General features: G+C 47.4%; 1 protein-coding gene across 1 annotated transcript in view; it reads left to right on the top strand.

Moving 5' to 3' along the window:
• Positions 1-1,530: 1,530 nt before the first annotated feature.
• Positions 1,531-20,568, top strand: part of igsf9bb (immunoglobulin superfamily, member 9Bb) — a 49,708-nt gene continuing 30,670 nt past the window's right edge. Inside the window, 6 exon segments of the mRNA XM_047042873.1 lie at positions 1,531-1,812; positions 13,826-14,017; positions 17,855-18,001; positions 19,617-19,717; positions 19,720-19,776; positions 20,326-20,342. Coding sequence (XP_046898829.1) covers positions 1,749-1,812; positions 13,826-14,017; positions 17,855-18,001; positions 19,617-19,717; positions 19,720-19,776; positions 20,326-20,342 — 578 coding nt within the window. The 5' untranslated portion in view covers positions 1,531-1,748.

Genomic DNA, 20,568 nt, shown 5'->3' with positions numbered 1-20,568 from the left:
CTCTCTCCCCCCTATGATACTGTAAGAAGATAATAATAATAATAATAGTAATAAGATAGATATAGAAGACTCCCAGCTGTATTAACTGTGGGACTCAAACAAAAGCAGAGGACATTTTAAAATCTGAAGTTTGGACTACGTTAAGATCTTTAGTCAAGCACGATGAGTCAACCTTATACGGTTTCAGACCCACGTAGTGTTGAGTTTGTCTTAGCATCAATCAGGTTAATGGCATGCCTGCGTAAATCTCGGATCATGGCATGTTAACATTGATTGTGTAAATATTTGGTTTTGTCACTTAGATGAAAACGGGCTGCAGTTTAATAGTGTAATAAAATGTATTATATTGTCGTGCATTAAACCTCATTGGCAAAGTGCACTTTGATGCCAGAGAACTCCAGCTCACTACATGGAAGGCGCCCTCAGGAAGAAGACGGTCAACCTGAGAGCTTCTTCCTAACATATCCGAGGAGTGCCTGGCAGACTGCGGGGCTGGAAGCGCTGGCAAACCACCAACACTTCCATTAAAACACGCTAAAGTGGTTGTATGGCCTATTGTACCATATCCGCTACACAAATACAGAGAAAAAAATAAAATAAAACCTATTTAGCTTTAAAAAAAAATAAAAGTATTACTAGTATTGCAGTTAAATAACTCACCGTTTCAATGAAAACTAAATGTAATTTCCTGCAATGTCGGCATTCCCGTTGGAAGGGAATAGTTAATACCCATGCACTAAACATGACGTATTCTGCTTTTAGTAGGCTACGCCAACATTTTCTGTAGAATTCTAAAAACCTATTCTCCTGGTGCATTTCTCTAACCAAAGTGTCCATGACAAATTTGTTGCATGGAAGAAAAAAAAACTTTCCAAGTGGGTAAACGTAGATCGGCCTAGAAAAGACAACGTGTTTCTAACCCTAAATGAATCATCAATGTATCGTGACCATGAGATTCATTAGCCTGAGGTCTGACGCATAAGGTAGTGTTTAATTAATTGGCTGAAAGCACTACTTTTGTAGGCTAACTGCCACCGAGACAGTAATTATAGAAAACATATAGTAATTCCTGACAGAACCTGATTTATTATTCTAATTTATCAACAGTTATTGTTATTGGCAACACTGTATAGTAGATATTGTAGGCTCCGATCTTGAGTCCGGTTTCGATCTATTCATGTAGTTAAAGATTTCATGTATCAAGGCAATGTGTCGTGACATTCAGGATACGGTTTAGTACATGTTTTAGGATCCTAACCGTTGGTTGATTTTGAGCGCTTCTTCAGTAGAGGTGAATCGTGGAAGACTACAGCTTGTCTTTAGGTTAATGCGCATGATACTGCGGCTCCGAGCAATCTGCGCTCCAACTCACCTTGAAACCGGGCTCGAGCGGTACTTTCATCAGAGAGACGGGAATCAAACCAATCCACGCCCCAAATCCACCCACATTCGCCAATGAAAGGAGTGCGGAGGCGGACCCAGCAGCTAAATTGTCAGGCTTGGTTTCGCGTGCTATCTAGCGCTGCCGTCTTTCAGTTCAGAGGTGCAGGCGCTCTGTCTCAGCGAGAGAGGCGGCGAGAGGAGAGTAGGGGAGGGAAAGAGAGAAGGGAAGAACCGGAGAAAAGTGTACGGGGCATGAAAAAGAGGATACCAGCAGCGTTCTCGTCCTGGGAGCTCGGCAATGACAGGTTTTTTGAAAAGGGCACTTTGAGATATGATGAGGTTTATTTCTGGTTGGCAATAGTACTATGATTTGGTATGTGGCCACTTTGATAGCAAGTGTATTCAGCACCCGAGGAACGGCAGCTCAAGGTGAGTTGAAGTGCAATATTTGGCTGTGTTCAAGTTTTATGACCAAATGTAGCTACACACTTTTTGGCTTGTTTTACTTGAAGATTTTATTTTATAACTATTTTATTATGAACGGTTCGAGCACCTGTAGACTGTTGGGCCACAAACTTAAATATTTGGGATGTCACCAATAATATCTTCTCCAGCATCTGTAACATTATGCGCCGACAGAGCTAATCTTTAAAGTGGAATTACATGTATTTGTTATTAATGTCTTTCAACGTGATAGTTAGATGATAAGCTATTAGAGTCCAGGTGAAATGAAACGGTTTTTAATTCGAACAGACATGACACGTTCTTCCATGCAAACCGTAAAGTGTTCTTTTCCAGGCAGACTGGTTGTAGGTTGACTTTAAATATGCATAGTACTTTACTTACATCACATAAAAATAAAAATAAACTATTGTTGTACAGATGTATTTTGTCAATGTTTGTCAAAGGAACAATATTGATTAAAAAAAAAATAGATTATTACCTGAACCTGTGGACTTAATTAGCCCCGCAGCCCCGCCTTTGTCCACTAGGTGGAGGGCTATGAGGTGGAAGTGGAGAATTGCAGCAATCAATAGGAAAATGTGAACGATTTAAATAGCTTTCATTAACGTATCTTATCCTTTTTGATGTACACGTATAAGCAATCTGCCCATTAATATACAGTCATTCTATCATTATAGTCGAATTTGTATCAGCAAAATATAAGTAAAGAATGGTGGTATTCTACTGTCAGTATAACTGTCCAGTAGTCATCCATGTAGAAGCATTATCCTGGGTTGTAACCTCCATGTTCATCCAGTGATGGTGTGTGATGGTGCCCCTCACTGAGGGGCAGTGCCTGAAGTCTGCTGCTCTGACAGCCAACAGCACTGAGGACTGTGGAGGACAGGACCCTGTGGAGGACAGGACTCTGTGGAGGACAGGACCCTGTGGAGGACAGGACTCTGTGGAGGACAGGACTCTGTGGAGGACAGGACCCTGTAGAGGACAGGACCCTGTGGAGGACAGGACCCTGTAGAGGACAGGACCCTGTGGAGGACAGGACTCTGTGGAGGACAGGACTCTGTGGAGGACAGGACCGTGTAGAGGACAGGACCCTGTGGAGGACAGGACTCTGTGGAGGACAGGACCCTGTGGAGGACAGGACTCTGTGGAGGACAGGACTCTGTGGAGGACAGGACCGTGTAGAGGACAGGACCCTGTGTAGGACAGGACTCTGTAGAGGACAGGACCCTGTTCTTGCTGGAAGCAGGCAATTAAACTGTTTTAGTTTCACCCTCTGAAAGTCTGGTGTCAGTGGTGAGCACTCCTCCAGGTGTCTGTAATGTGTCTGTGGTGAGCACTCCTCCAGGTGTCTGTAATGTGTCTGTGGTGAAGGCTCCTCCGGGTGTCTGTGCGGAGGTGAAGTTGTCTGAACCTTCAGCAGACTGCTCTGTGTTAGCGGAGTGTGGAGAAGCAGGCTGCCTTTTACAACCAGGTTGGCTGTTTAGAACCAGGTTGGCTGTTTAGAACCAGATTGGCTGTTTAGAACCAGGTTAGCTGTTTAGAACCAGATTGGCTGTTTAGAACCAGGCTGGCAGTTTAGAACCAGATTGGCTGTTTAGAAACAGGTTGGATTTTTAGATTTCTGAATGAGCTGTAGGCTGAGATGTCAGGTCAGTGCTGTGTTAAACGTATACATGCCCACAGACAGGAGATCCGACTTTTTTCATGGTATTAAACTGTCCGGCGTAAAAATGTAAATGCTGGTGATTCTGCATGGCTTAAGAGTTGACCTGTGTGTGATTGTAGTTCCTGTGACAAATAGTTTGCACAGTCAGCTAAAATGGATAGTGGAGTAAGGGTGTGTGTGGTAGGGATGGGGGGTCAGTGTGTGTTGCCGGTGTCTCTAGCCTCTGGCTGTCTGGCCGAGATGTGACTGTCATCTCGCTGGCCCATCATACGTTGTCTGTCCATGCAGCATCACAGAGCAGCCATGTGTTCGAGCAGAGCAGAGCACGGTCCATGTGTCCCAGTAGAGCAGACCCTAGGAGAAGCTGCTCGCTGTCTCAAGCTGTCAGCATGCAGGCAACACAGCAGTCACCCTGGATACAGGCCAACTCTCTCTTCATCTCCTTTATCTCCCTCTCTTTCTTTTCTACCTCTCTCTTCATCTCTCTCTCTCTTAGCCATCCTTTTTCTCTTTCCTCAGTCCTTCGATGCAAATCCACCGCACCCCCCCCTTCTTTTTGGTTGTTCGAGTGTTATGGGATGGAGGTGCAAGTGGGCGGGATGAGTGTTGTGTTTATGGAGTCCTTGGGGGGGCGGGGGCCCGGCAACCGTCTGATTCCGCCCACATCAACTTGTTGCATTCGCCCCTCCGACCCCTGAGGGAGACGCGTGTCTGTAACTATGACAGGAATCCCCCACCAGGCCCCCTCTCCACCCCCACCAGGCCCCCTCTCCCCCACCCCCACCAGGCCCCCTCTCCAACCCCTCCAGGCCCCCTCTCCACCTCCCCCACCAGGCCCCCTCTCCACCCCCACCAGGCCCCCTCTCCCCCACCCCCACCAGGACCCCTCTCCCCCACCCCCACCAGCCCTCGCCTCCACCTCCTCCTCCAGCCCTCCCCTCCACCTCCTCCTCCAGCCCTCCCCTCCACCTCCTCCTCCAGCCTCCCACCCCAGCTATGCCACACTCTGGATAGTTCATGCAAGGTGCTGGGGTTGGAGGGTTAGTGCCAGGCCCACTAGTGGTCTGCAAGGGTAATGCAGGTGAGCCACCAAACCAATGAAAACTAAAGTATGACAAATTAATAAATATTTATATACTGTTGGTAAAGGATTATTACAATTCTTATTTTTATTTTTATTAAATGTTGTCGCGTTAACTTGCATACGCCAAATTCAATCCACTGTGCACGCATCACTTCCACATATTTCACAAGCCAAGTCTACAACTTCCGGTAGCGAGTAGTTAGTTTTTTACACAAAAAATGCTATTGGGTTATCTTTCCAAAATGACAATCAACGACCTACGATTCTATGTTGCTGACCTACAAGCAAGAGGGAAAAGGGGTTGAAATTGGTTCAAACTACATCGACAATTACGAAGGTAAGGTTTATTTAACTCACATGGTAAAATGAGCTAGTAGCTATCACGAGCTAGCTATCTAACGCCGGATTTGAGCAATAATGTAGGCTAGCTAGGCTAGCTAGCTAACAATTTGTGCTACATTATAATGTACTCGATGCTTGCTTGCTAATCATTCATGTTAACACATAAATAATTGGTCTGTCATATTTGTTCCCTATGGATAATGTAATGTAACATGTCTTTTTCAAGTAAAAAAAAAAAAAATCTGGAAACGGGAGAGATCTCTGTGACGGCGACCTGTTATCGGTCGATAAAAAAGCGAGAAGCTTCACAATCTGAGAGTAGGGTTAAAAGAGCAATAACTACGGATAAACTGTTCTAGTTATTAAAAGTCATGTTTCTAACTTCATCAGAGGTTCTAGGCCTGACCTATTTTCCCCCGGAAATAATTATCACTGTCCTGTGCTGTGCATATAGCCCAACTCTAACTCCATTGATTTCAATGAGACAGTTTTTTCTATTATGGCCGCAGAAAAGTTCCAAACAAAACAGCTGCGTTGTTGAGAAACAGCTTTATGACAACACTGTTTGAAGGTAATAAGTTAAATTTGTACCATGTTTAATCTTTTAAAAATCTTATCACAGTTGACTGGCAGTAGCAAAATAGTCGTAGCATTTAAGCTCATTTTCTACCATCTAGTAGCCTACATTTAACGTTGTTAGTTTAAAGTACTGAGAGATCATGTCATGCTAGCTAACACCTAGCTTAGACAGTGTGAACATTCATGTGTAATGTACTTTGGATTCATCTAAATGCCAAGTTTAGTGCTTTATAAAGTACAATAATTGTGTCTACATTATCTGGTTTCTAAGATTGTTTGTGTGTAAGTACGGTGATGTTCTGCATGAAGGTTTAGAACCATTCCATTGTGACTGAATCTTTCTTCTTTCTGTTTTACAAAAACCATTTTAAAACTTAATTTAGTCTAATATCTCAGAGGACTGAATATCAGTGCAGAGCAGTTGTCTCCCTCTTCATTACATGAGCTGGTTTTTCAGCTCCTCTCTGGAAGATGTTGAACAAGGAAACAGCATCTCATCTCCCGACATGGCCCAGATTCCATTTCCCTGCTCTCAGCACTTCAAAGAGCAGCTTCCTGTCTGCGCTGAGCTGCACTTCCTACAGCTGGCTCTTTCTCACCCCCAGACTGCTTGGCTGCTGCTAGCAGAGATGTGTGTGTGTGTGTTTTCTCTTCTCTGAATGGTACAGTGTAATAGCTCATACTGTAAGGGTAATCCAAGTTTTGTGTTTCTCACATGCCTCGAGGTCATCTGAATAAGAAGACGAGGCGTAAGAGGAGGCGTGGGCAGATCATGGAGCAGAGATCAGACCAGGTGCTCCTGCTGAATGTGCACTTCTGTTTTTGACTGTAAAATAGGAGAATATGACCTTGTGTCCATCTCCTTTTTCTGTGAATTATGGATCCAAAGCTGTAAGATCAATTCAAAAAAACAGCAACATTTAGTCGGAGATCAATCCAAAGAACTTTGTTTATCCAAAGTACAGTTCCATTAAGTACCGGTAATGTGTCAGGTGTTCTGACCACTATCCCTGTTCTGATGACTCCATCCTCCATGTTGAATGGAGCCAGCAGTTAAACTGCTACCCAGGGCGTCTCTTAGCTGGAGACAATGATGCCCAACACCTGCTGTCTGTGAAGATGGCCCATAGGTAGACATCAGTCTGGTGGAACACTGGCATTATGCTGCTCCATACAGCTTTAGAGTGGTGGGAAGGTCAGTGTGTTGCGACACACAAGTCCTCCCACTGCATGTTCATTCCTGCTGTCTCATTTGAACCACTATGTGTTCATCTGAAAGACAGAACATTTTGCTGTAATGATGTGGAAACAAACCTGAGAGTGGTTTGGGGTCCTCAATGCAGATGGCAGTGTTAGAGGCAGTGCTAAAGGCAGTGTAAGAGGCAGTGTTAGAGGCTGTGTTAGAGGCAGTGCTAGAGGCAGTGTAAGAGGCAGTGCTAGAGGCAGTGCTAGAGGCAGTGTGAGAGGCAGTGCTAGAGGCAGTGCTAGAGGCAGTGCTAGAGGCAGTGTGTGTTCTTGCTCTGTGTGTGTACCTCAGCGTCCTCTGGTAGGGCCATCAGCCAAGGCTCAGCAGGAAAAGGACTTCCTCACCTTGCACCTTCCTGTATACCCTCTCAAAGTGTGTGTCTCCAGGTGTGTACCCTCTCAGTGTGTGTGTGTGTGTCCAGGTGTGTACCCTGTGTGTGAGCTTAGAGTCTGGTGCTGGATCTTCACTCTGAGGTTGTTAGTCACCTTAAAGTCCCCCCCCCCCCCCCCCCCCCCCCCCCCAGCTGTAGAGGGGAATACAGAACAGGCGCTACGCTGCCCAGAATACCAATGGTTGTCGAGGGTGATTTGGCATTTTGGGTGTGGCCACAGCTCCACAGCTGACCTTGTTAGCACACATCAGAGAGAGCATGCTGACATCACCTGCCCAAGTCTGCTGTGAAACCTCCAGCAGTAAAGTCCTGTACTGCTGTTGACTGTGTGGCAGTTTAGCTCACTCTGTGTCCCACCTCCTGGCCTCCCCAGGCCTGCCGACATGGTGCCATGATGCTGTTTGACACATGATTTTGGAGATTGATTCACATCCCCAGAACCCTCTAGCAGGCCTTGAGAACCATCATTTTCTACACGTGAAGGTATTTTTCAGCTGGTTTGACAGACAGCACAGTTTAATCTTCACTCTATGTGGAAAAAGATTTGAAAGGTTGAAAAAAGAAAAAAAGTGTATTTATGCCGTTGATTTCAAGCCCTGCCTCTCCCCTCTCTCTTCTCCTCCCATGCCTCCATCCTCCCCTCTCTCCTCCCTTCTGTCCTCTCCTCTCTCCTCCCCTGCCTCCATCCTCCCTTCTCTCCTCTCTCTTCCCCTGCCTCCTCTCCCTTTCCTTTTCCTTCTCTCTGTCCTCTGCTCTTCTCTCCTCTCTCATCCCCTCTCTCCTCCCTCTCACTTATCTTGACCTGCATAGGTATATATCACTTATTGGCCAAAGGTTAAACTAAGGTTACAGAAGTAGATGCTGGTTCTTTGCTAAACCAAATCATCCAACATGGACTCTTTACTTAGATTTTTGCCCTCCTTATCATTCCTATGCTGATCGTCCGACATATAGACCAATTTTCACCATATGTCACATGACTGTGTGACACTTGGTGTCGATCAGATCATATATCTGTGTCCACTGGATTACAGGGCTTGACATAAACTTTTTTGAGGCAGTTGTCCTTTGGACAAGTACATTTACGTTTCACTTGTCCATGCACAAAAGTCACTTGACCCCGATACCTTTAAATAGCCTGACCAAGAGATCGGGCAAAACTAGCCTGGCTAACGGAGGTCGCTTTCTAAGGCAAATGACGAATGAAACAGGCTCGGTTAAAAAAATCCAATATGATGGCTACAAACCTCAGTCCTCCCTGACTTTTCTGGTGTAGAATGGAGTGAAATACAACATTGTGCACACTGCCAGTGAGGGACGAGTCTGACTGAGGCTAACGTCAGAACAGTGTAACGGGGACGCAGTCTCACTCAGGTTGCCAGTTTAAACAAATCAGAAAAATAATCGGACCAGCTGGCTAAAAGCAGAATTCCCATATCTCTTGAAAGCTGCCCTGCTCGACAATCTCACCAAATTTCAAGACTTTCGTGACCCAAATCAAAATTCTGATGCGATAGATCAATGGGGAATCGCTTTCTCTCTTAAAGGCTGTCCTCTTCGACTTTTTTGGTCTTTTTAAATCTAACTATTTGTATGATCCGTGTGGTCCTTTTGCCGTTATAAATGCTATCCTTTCCCGGTTTTCTGCCACCACTTTGCGCACGCAATCCCAAATGTTTACAAACAAAAAATTGGTATATTCCTTTTCAGTTGCTCAAGCAGTGTCACGTGAATGCAAGTGATCCAAACACGATACTGCTGCAATATCTTGCATAGTTTATACCCAGTCTGCATGCTGTGGCAGTACTGATAGCAGCACGTCTCTCTGGAAACCCTCCAGGGATCCCTCCTTGCTGCAGAGCGGCTCGGCTGGTGGACACATGAGCCAGTCTGGCTGTCACACGGGAGATGTCCCTGTGCACCAACCAGGACAGGCCTCACAGGGCTCTGAGTTAGCTGGGGGACACGTGGTCTGGAGAGGGGGACAGAGAGAGAGACAGAGAGGGAGAGAGTGAATGCAGATCGTCATGTTGAGAGAGCAGAGAAGGAGAGGATAGAGAGAACACATCTTTTGTGGATATTCCACTGCACAAAAAGAACGTTTGGTGCTTCCAGAGGAGGGTTTTTTATCCTGTGCAGAATGCACCGTCAGACTGTGTATTGGGGTCACCCGGTGGGCAGGTAGAAGGAGCGGAACAGGGAATAACTGTCAGGTATAAATAGAGAGATGTATTACCTCAAAGGAAACAGAAACCTTCGGATGCGCTGTACTGTATGATGAGAGGACCAGTGTTGCTTTTTGTGTTTGTTTGACAGTAGCTAAGAATTCACACCACTACGCTGGATTGAGAAGCTCTACCCCTTTACCAGCTCTCTAGGTGGCATCTGCTAAATATTGCACTACACATACTGTAGCCAAACACCTCCGTTCTGTTGAAAATGTATGACTTATACATTTACATGGCTACATTTATTGTTTTGATTTCAACATTTTGTTGCAAACAAGAGCAACAATTGACATCAACTACCACATTACATAGCCATACCTAGAGTGACAGCTGTCTAGTTAATACATAGGAAGTGTACACTTCACTATGGTTTAGTGGTTAGTTACTGTGTTACACAGGTCACGCTTGCTATGGGGAGGGTTCCAGAGGGAGGGGAATGTTTACATTGATCTTGTTTTGGCAACACAACTTTCAACCACAACCTTGCATACATACAATCAAATCAAATCAAATCAAATTTATTTGTATAGCCCTTTTTACACGCAAGCATGTCACAGAGGGCTTCACATGCGCCCATAGAACTGCCCCTCAACCAACCTAAACCCTCAAGGAAGACAAGGAAAAACTCCCAGAAAAACTCCCACCGGGAGAAAAAATGGAAGAAACCTTGGGAGGAGCAATTCAGAGAGGGATCCCCTCCTCCAGAGACGGTTGGTAAGAGAGAGGAGCAGAACACAAGCTAAACATAGTCATACAGTGTCAATGGGTTTTGAAACACCAAAATCCATTGTTCGGCTTTATAGACGTTGGATGGGACCGGGAAACTCGCTGTTGGCCGTCATGGAGACTGGATTCCGGGTGACGACCTGGTTCAGCGTTGGCAGACCGACGACCAAGCAGGTCCTGACAGCTCAAACCCCCCACACCACAGGGAATGTGTGGGGGGGGGACAGAGAGGAGAGCAGGGATTAGAGAATGCCAGGAGCAGCTAACAGTTACAGTCAAAATAGAATGAGATCCCCACCGGTCAAGTGTGGACTAGTGCAGCAATTTAACAGAGCAAAAAGGGTATTTGATGCAACCCCACACACCAAAACAATGTTATACACTTTAATGTATATTTTAGAAAAATACAACCACCTCTCTCCGTAATCTCATCATTATCTTCTACGGCCAGGGCCTTAGTAAAGAGGACTAGTTGCCGCGAGCCTTCACAGCGTCCAGTTAGAGAGCGATGAGAGATAGTGATAGCTTCCTCCCAGCCACACTAAGAGGATTGGACACGGTCAGGCAGGTCCTACACACAGATCCAATCATGTTATAGCATCATGTTATAGCATCATGTTATAGCATCATGTTATAGCATCATGTTATAGCATCATGTTATAGCATCATGTTATAGCATCTCATTTCAGAGAATGGTCTGTGCAGTTGTGAGGTTAGCAGGTCCTCTGTCCTGGCTGGTGGAGGAGAGGGTTCGCTGGGGAAGCATCTGCGAGTTGTCAGTCAGGCTGGCACACTACACGATCAGGACACATCGACTGGGTTTGCACGGGTGATTGGCGGTGATAGAGAGGGGAGGAGAGGGGTTAGTGAGTCAGGTTGCAGGTCACTGGGTCTATTCAGCCTCCCCAGCCTGCATCTCTCTCTCCCCCCAGCCTGCATCTCTCTCTACCCCACCCTGACCTTCATGGAGTGGAGACAGACTCTCTATTACTGCTCCATCAGGGAGCGTGACCAGTAGAGCGCAGGCATATCCTTGAGCCTCAGACCTCTTGAGATGTCGTTACAGGGGCTGTTGGGTTCCCCTTGAAATACAGCGACCACCAGCAGGGTTGTAATAACCCTAAACCTTGATGAGTTCATTCCTCAGTGAACCCCTAAAATAAACCTTGACTATAAGTTTGAAATAATTTTCTCAGGTGATGTTTATTGGAATTCATTATAAAATATAAAATATACGACCATCGTGTAAACGATGTGTCTCACATTCAGCATCCGTTACTGATCATCAAAGTTCTGAAGGTTCCACCTTCTGAGCAACTGGTAGACAGCCCATGGCAGTGTGCTGGTTCGATGTTTCAGTTATACTGTACACAGACTAGTAAGGGTCTCTGTGTTTGGACCTGTGGTGGTGTGAAGCAGCAGTGATGCTGGCCTGTGGAACATCCAGCACACGCAGTATTAATGATCCCTGCTTCATGTCCAGCACAGCCTGCTGCCACAGGAAGCTCCCAATGACCTCACTTCTTTCTATTACACTAAAGCACCAATGTTTGGTGTTTTAGCGTTTATGGATAAAGAAAGCTGGCATTTCTCTTTTATAAGGAGTGTAGTAAATACAGCCCAGGATACCAGGGACCACACTGAGCAGACATGAATCATGGACGCTCTGTGCCTAGAGTCGGCCTGCTCTGTTGCAGAGCAACGTGCAGCTAGGTCAACACTAGCTTAACCCATCAGTTCTTATTAAACCTATATATACATTCTCACCACAACTGGGTGTGTTTGGAAGATACACATATCTGATGAGACGTGACCCCCAGATCATCTAGTTTACAGCAGCCATGCCTCAATGTCTGCTGGGTCCTGTAGTTACGCATGTGCAGCCGCACAGCTGTTAACATGCCTGTAGAGGCTGTGCTCAGAGAGGCTGTGCTCAGAGAGGCTGTGCTCAGAGAGGCTGTGCTCAGAGAGGCAGGGTCGTATCTAGGTTCCCACTTTTGGGGGGGCTAAGCCCCTAGATAAAACCTATTATTTTTCCTGTGCCCCAGCAAAACTAGGTGGGTCTGGAGGCATGTTACCCCAGAAGAAATGTTTGAAAATATCCTTTTAAATAGTGTCCTCTAGTGGGTTTTAGGAAGAGAAATGAACAAATCGAACTGCTAATCGAACTGCGGGTGTGTGTACGCTACTTCCTGTGATGCGTATCTACGTAAATGTAGATTTAAAATATGAAGAAAAAAAAAACATTTGGGGGGGCTAATGAAACTTCTGGGGGGGCTCCAGAATAGGGCTAGATACGCCCATGCATAGAGGCTGTGCTCAGAGAGGCTGTGCTCAGAGAGGCTGTGCTCATAGAAGCTGTGCTCAGAGAGGCTGTGCTCAGAGAGGCTGTGCTCAGAGAGGCTGTGCTCAGAGAGTCTGTGCTTCTGGTTGTGGAGAGGAGAAACATATGTAGGTCCAGTCCTGCCCTCCCGCCAGGATTTCATTACGTTCTCAAGTTACCATGATATTTGGTTGGTTGATAGTCTGTCAAGTCAACAACAACAGATGAGCAGTTGGTATTCATCGTAACCACAGGGGCCGTCATTTTTACTTCTTACATTTACATTTACTAGGTTAGGTGTATGCGCTAGGCTAGGTGTATGCGCTAGGCTAGGTGTAGGTGCTAGGCTAGGTGTATGTTCTAGGCTAGGTGTATGCGCTAGGCTAGGTGTATGTTCTAGGCCAGGTACATGTCACAGTGCCGTTGGAAATAAATGTTACTCTCTGGTTCTCAGCCGTAAAGCTTGTTTACTTTCGTCTGACTTGTGGATTTAGGCAAAATAAGCTTAATTAGATGATTATCTGATCATCTGTGTTCTGTGCAAAGTCTGGTATTTAATTGAATCAAGTTATTTAATTTTGACCCCAAGCCAAGGTGAACACAGCTTTTCATGCTGTTTGGGATCAATGGCTCACAACACACTTGAAAGCTCCCAGTGGGGTTACTCCTGAAATCAGGCCACTCTCTGTAACAAATAAACAATGGAAATCTATTGAATGTCTGGTAAATTGTAAACATTCACTAGCCATTTGGTTGGTGGACAAAAAGGTTGATTTTGTCCCATGTGTGTAGGCTAGCCATTACTGCTGAGTGCCATGTGTGTACAGTAACCAACTGGTGGTAAAGTGACCATGGTTGATATATACAGGTCTAGTCATGTGTACTGATGTCATCTTTTGTATATCGACAACCAGGATACAAGCCAGTGGTGATGGTCTCTTTACTATAGAGATCCCCATACTGGACAGAGAATCCCAAATGGCACCCTGGTGACATGAATCCATTGAAGCGTGCCCCGTCAATACAGATGTAGAGTGCTCAGATGAATTCCCTTTGTAGTGACAGTGACTGGCAGTGAGTCATCTCCACTGAGGGACACCCAGTGGCATCTCCGTTAGACCGCGGGGGAGCAGGGACCACTGGATCATCAGTATTGACTGGTAAAATGCTAGCACGTTGGGGTTCCGGTTGTAAAGGCAAGCCATGCATGAATTAGCAGATGATCAATATCTGCTAAAATAGGCTAGCCTGGGACAGGACAGCGAGAGGGTCAGCTTCTGTCAGATGTCTCCTGTCTTCTTTCACACTCAACACTCCTGGTGCTACATTAACACTTTCAAATGAGCTGTGTTGACATGTGTTTGTGTGTAACCGTCCTGTCTGCCCCAGGTGCACACGGTGTGCAGGCGCAGCCCCAGTTTGTGACGTCGCGCGCTGGAGACAACGTGGTCCTGGGCTGTGATGTGGCCCAGCCTCTGAACGGACAGCCCTACGTGGTGGAGTGGTTCCGCTTCGGAGTGCCCATCCCCTTCTTCATCAGCTTCCGCTTCTACCCTCCTCATGTTGACCCAGAATACGCAGGTGACAAATAAAAACATCCACAGTTTGATACAGTTGGGTATTGTTCCTTCTCTCCTCGCTGTGTGCCACGTTCAAAATGAGGTTCTTGACTTGATCCTGTGGCTGTGGAAGCAGAGGGGGGAAGCTCAGTGGTTAGAGCATTTGACTGAAGATCAAAACTCCCTGCCTGTATGAAATGGCTACTATACATCGTCTCAGACAATCTGAAATGTAATCTAGCCCCAAGCATAGGCCACAATTTCCACTAGCTTTATGGTGCTGTTAGCATGCCGTTCACAGTATAATTAGCCTTCTATAATCCCTATTTGTTGAGGCGCCACTTAATAGATTAGCAGCTGTCTGCATCAGATAGAGGCGAGGGGGCTGTTGAAGGCAGCTACACAGCACAGCACAGAAAAGCACAGCTCCCTACACGACCAGCACAGCAAAGCACAGCTCCCTACATGACCAGCTTCATCTCTGAGTCTAGAAACATCGTCCATACATAGTGACTGACTGCGGTAGAATAGACTAGAATGGTCTAGAATGGTATTGGTGTGAACCCAGTCTGACCTGGACATGGCACTGTTGGAAAGCAGGGCCAGTCTGACCTGGACATGGCACTGTTGGAAAGCAGGGCCAGTCTGAATGAAAGGAACGCTGGGCGTCACACTTAGGTGGTTTAAACAGCGGGGAGATTACAGACGTGACAAGGAAGGATGACAGAAAGGACTTCCTATAATGAAAGAGCATGTCAGTTTTACAAAGGCCAACCAGAACAGTCTGATAGTTTATCAGATGTTGCCAAGGGCAGGGTATGCAATTTTAATAGTTGGTTTTGCAGTGAATGTAGTGAATGAGGAGCTGGAGATTTCTACCTCAGGAGCTGAAGAAGCAGTTTTGTCTGTTATATCTCAGTCTTTAAATGAGGATTTAGTTACGGCACAGACACATTATCTGTGTGTATCTACAGCACAGACACATTATCTGTGTGTATCTACAGCACAGACACATTATCTGTGTGTATCGACAGTTCTGAACCTCTTTCTAATTCCAGTTTTTTGTCCCATGCATCTACAACACCAGTTAACTGAATTACTAGTTTATACTGTATGAGCGTGAAAAGAACATGTAATCAAAGCAAAGTATCGGGCATTGTTTATAGGTAATTATTATTCTGCTGTACCGATCTGAAGATTTGAGCATGAACTAGCTGTAGTTAGTTGTAGAAAAAAACAGGTGTATCGTAGCTCTCATCTTGTAGTTGGAGCCATCTGGTGATCCTCTGCTCTCCGACCCTGACTCAACACTCTACACATGACATGTACCAGTTCTCTGTGAGACGGACAACACTCTACACATGACATGTACCAGTTCTCTGTGAGATGGACAGCCACGATTGTATGTGTTTCCTCCCGAGTGCAGCGCTGGCTGCACAACTGGCCTTCTGTTCGTTTGACCTTGCCTGGGCGACCCGCCTGGGCGACTCACCCCCTTACACGGAGCGCCACGGTAACACAGCTGAAGTAGAACACAGAGGAACTTGATCAGGGTCAGGGGTCAGGGTCGCTTCCTGTTCGTATGCAGGCGCATGTGGGACTTCTAAGCAGCTGTGGAGGCAGAGCCGACCGTGTCTGGATCACAGACGCACTTCCTGTGGAAACAGCGAGTGGCCTGTCAGTGGAGGTCTTTGTTCCTTATGATCTGAACAGTTTACAGGACACAGCCAGACTAGCGGCCAGACACCCTGTCCTCAGGGCTCACCTCAGCAGCCTGTGTGTCCATCCTGCCTGAGTGTTCACCCCTTCGGTCCCTGTGCTGTCCGCCAGCCCCCCGTCCCCCAGTCCTCCTTCTCCAGCCCCCCATCCCTCAGCCCCCCTGCTCCAGCCCCCTCTCACCCCCGTGAGAGTCGTCTCCTGAAGCTCTCCTCTGGAGCTGGTAAAGCTGTGACCCAGTTTCTTTGCCTCAACTGGGAAGCTCTCTTGTCAGCCCCTAAAATCTCAGGTGACATTTAACAACTCGCATCACCAAAGTGTCTCCAAGAAAATAAATCCTCTGTATCCTGTCCTTCCATTAAAACTTTTAGTTTACGTTCAGTTTCCCATAAAATCGGATGGTTTGTTATTGATGACATTTCTCAAAATGACAGAAACATTAGATGCACATTATTGCCCTGGATCGAGGAGAGGGAGAGCAGAGAGAGAGAGAGAGAGAGAGAGAGAGAGAGAGAGAGCAGTTGATGAGGAGGGAGGAAGGAGAACAGAGAAACAGCTGGATCTGGGTCATCTGTTGGCTAGTTAGTCTGTGTGAGTTCTGGCCTTAGCCAGGACACACACCTTTTAGGGTACACCCACAGAAAGCTCTGCTTCCACCTTTTAACCAGGGCTGTTCTCCTCCCACCTGATAGAGAACACCCCCCTGTCTGATCACCTGACTGATAGAGAACACCCCCCTGTCTGATCACCTGTCTGATCACCTGACTGATAGAGAACACCCCCCTGTCTGATCACCTGTCTGATCACCTGACTGACAGAGAACACCCCCCTGTCTGATCACCTGTCTGATCACCTGACTGACAGAGAACACCCCCCTGTCTGATCACCTGACTGATAGAGTACACCCCCCTGTCTGATCACCTGTCTGATCACCTGACTGATAGAGAACACCCCCCTGTCTGATCACCTGTCTGATCACCTGACTGACAGAGAACACCCCCCCTGTCTGATCACCTGACTGACAGAGAACACCCCCCTGTCTGATCACCTGACTGATCACCTGACTGACAGAGAACACCCCCCTGTCTGATCACCTGACTGATCACCTGACTGACAGAGAACACCCCCCTGTCTGATCACCTGACTGATCACCTGACTGATAGAGAACACCCCCCTGTCTGATCACCTGACTGATCACCTGACTGATAGAGAACACCCCCCTGTCTGATCACCTGACTGATCACCTGACTGATAGAGAACACCCCCCTGTCTGATCACCTGACTGATCACCTGACTGATAGAGAACACCCCCCTGTCTGATCACCTGACTGATAGAGAACACCCCCCTGTCTGATCACCTGACTGATCACCTGACTGATAGAGAACACCCCCCTGTCTGATCACCTGACTGATAGAGAACACCCCCCTGTCTGATCACCTGACTGACAGAGAACACCCCCCTGTCTGATCACCTGACTGATCACCTGACTGATAGAGAACACCCCCCTGTCTGATCACCTGACTGATAGACCAACAAGTCAGTCAGGAGTCAGAACCCTCTCACTCAGGGGAGAGAGTAATGAGTCAGAGACTATTTGGAAAACGTTGATGTTGTGGGTTGGCGCCCTGAAAGCCTTTTGTTTTAGCTATATCATTACCGTGCCATCTGTTATGAGCGGTTGCCAGATTTGCCCAGTGCAAAATCATAAATCCCTCCTTTGGCGGCTTGACGTGTAAAGAGTTAAAGCAGCTCTTGATCTGAGCCGTAGTTCAACCCCCCGGGGTGATGAGAGGGATTTGGACCTCCCATCTCAGCTGCTGTCCAGCATTGAGGGGCACGTGACCTGGAGCATGTAACCAGGGTTACTCCTCCTGCTTCTCAGGAAGTCCTGACTGGCACGACCTCTGACCTCCCCCATCATCTCTGGAGCATTGTGTTCTTAATTAGGATTCTTCATATTTTTGACCTGACATGGAACTTCTGTTTAACACAGTTCATTCCAATCCTGTGAAGTTTAACAAAGTCAACCATGATTTGGTGACAGCAGCAACCCTCTACCAACTTAGGGTATCAAATAGAATTCTCTCGTGCAGCTGTCCAACTGACACCATAGGAGCTGTTTTCACCATGTTCTCCCCCCAGGCAGGGCCACCCTGCAGGGGAAGTCGTCGCTGCGCGTGGCGGTGGTGCGCTCTGAGGACCAGGGCTGGTACGAGTGCCGTGTCCTGATGCTGGAGCAGCAGTACGACACCTTCCACAACGGCAGCTGGGTGCACCTCACTGTCACCGGTGAGTCAGACGCACACACACACACACACACACACACACAATGAGGGTTTCTCTATAGTGCTGTTTCTCAACTCACACACTCTCCCAGAATGTTCCCATGGCTCTCTGTTTAACACGCTCACACACTGATGACACAACTCAGGTGTTTTATTTAGTGAGCCATTGAAAACCTTCTAGCCAGGTACCTATGGAACATGATCGTATCACAGGATGGATGATCTGGTTCTGGGCAGGATAGCATGTGGAATCTTTCTGTTCTGAACTTCCGTTGTGCTGTGTCACCGCTGGGCTGAGGAGGAGAGACTGATCATAAGCGGGAATCCAATAACCACTGGCTGTTGGAAGACAGATGTGTGTGTGCTTGCGTGTGTGTGTGTGTGTGTGTGTGCGCTGTGATGAAGGTTGAACAGGCTGTTTGCCAAGAGCTGACTCCTTTTTTCTGCCAATTAGATCTCACCTGCTTGTGTGTGTGTTTTTCAGTGTGTGTGTGTTGCATATGTATGCATGGCATCCAGCCACTAAAGCTTATTATAGCCCCTCTCCTTTCACTCTCCTTTCACTCAGCTGGTTCCTAACCCGAACCCACCAGCCCTGGGAGGTCTCTCACGCTCCTGTCGTACCCAGGCTCTGCTGATTCACTCTCTCACACTAACCATGTCATTCTGCTGCTGTTTCTGTTGTGGGGAAAACTCCCGCAGCACCAGGGTGGTGTGCATGTCCAGGCAGACAGACAGACAGACAGACAGACAGACAGACAGACAGACAGACAGACAGACAGGCAGACAGGCAGGCAGGCAGGCAGACAGGCAGACAGGCAGACAGGCAGACAGGCAGACAGCAGTCCTTGTGCAAACACATCAGATTGAGGATACAGAGAGCCGTTGTCATCACCAGATCAATCCAGAACAATCCTGCTCGGAACTCCACCGGGCTGTTTTGCATGTGGGCTGTTTTGGCGTCCCAGCACAGACTGATTCTGCTTCTGGATCAGAATCAGGTGAGAGCTGCCCAGGGTAGCTTAGTTACATGCCGTCCATTCTCCCTAATCTGCATTCATAAACTCCCCCCATATGGCTGGGGTTAGGGTGGGGATGGAGGTAATCTCTTCAAAGGCTTACTGCCAGCCATGGGGTGAGACGGATGATAGGATGACCGGCTGAAGTCTTCTAATTGGCTGCTTTTATGGAGGGCCAGGTCTTTGTTCTACCTAAACATCAGGCCGCTGTACCCGGGGGGGGGGGGGGGGTAAATGCGTCTATGAGCCTCTGGTCTGGCCAGCGCAGTGAGAGCTGCAGTGGGGTGAGTAGGTCTGTTATAGACCAGGGAACCAGTACTAGCTGCAGCCTTGCATGTCATTCCTGATCTGGAAGGTTCTACTCTAGATGAAGAGCAGATGGTGTGCTAAGTTTAGAAATGTCATTTTCACCTTTGAATCCATACATGAAGCCCAGCTGTCCTGCTCCACTATGACCCCCACTATGGATGTTCCCCTGTCACCTCTCTGCTCACACTAACACAGAAACATTCTGTAACACACACACACAGTACCTCACACATGTTGAGGACACATGTCCGCTCCCTATGATGTGTATTCAAACCTTGTCCTCCCCCCCAGCCCCCGCCCCAGTTCACAGACAACGCCCCCCCCAGTACGTGGAGGCCAGGGAGGGGGGCAGCGCGCTGGCCCTCAGCTGCTCCGCCCTTGGGGAACCCCAACACCCTCCGTCACCTGGCTGCGGGACGGGCAGGAGCTGAAGGACAGCAGGAAGTACAAGGTGAGATCTCCCACTAGCACTTCCTGGTTTCTGATCACTTCCTGTTGACCTCCTGTTGATTCTTTTTCTTTGTGTTGCATGGCAAACACAGCCGGACACGCCTCATCATCTGGGGTTTCTGGAAAAGTTTTCATCATTTATTTTGGGAAATTGTTAGGGGTGGGGGCGGGAGGGGGTTGGGGGTTGGGGGTTGGTGGGAAAGCATATATTCAATCTAATCATCCTGTCGCTGTGTATTGTGTGGCTGGATGTCTTGTATGGAAGGGTGGAATGGCAACACGTGGTTCAGGATGTGGGATGTGTTTGTCAGGCCAAGGTCACATCTTCATGAGGAGGGGCCTCTGAGAGAGAGAGTCGTAGTGTGTGTGTGTGGACTGTATCTGTGATAAACGGAAGCTGTAACTGTTGCTGCATGAAAAAGAATAGGCATTGATACACTCCTAATCCACTCTATACACACACTCATACACACACACTCACACACACACTTGTGGGATCTGTGATCCAGTCCCCTCTGCTGTACAGTGTGCTAAACCCTCTGCTGTACAGTGTGCTAACCCTCTGCTGTACAGTGTGCTAACCCTCTGCTGTACAGTGTGTTCCTCAGCTGATGGAGCTCTGCATTATTAAGCAGCAAAGCCTCACGCATCTCTCTCTCTCTATCTCTCTCTCTCTCTCATCTCCTCTCCTCTCTCTCTCTCTCTCTCAGTCTCTCTCTCTCTCTCTCTCTCTCTCTATCTACTCATCCTGTCTCTCTCTCCTCTGTCTCCTGTCTCTCTCTCTCTCCTTCTC

This window comes from Hypomesus transpacificus, chromosome 20 (assembly GCF_021917145.1).
Source record: "Hypomesus transpacificus isolate Combined female chromosome 20, fHypTra1, whole genome shotgun sequence".
NCBI lineage: Eukaryota > Metazoa > Chordata > Actinopteri > Osmeriformes > Osmeridae > Hypomesus > Hypomesus transpacificus.
Note: the sequence above shows the minus strand (reverse complement) of the source record. Positions and strands in the feature narration are given on the sequence as shown.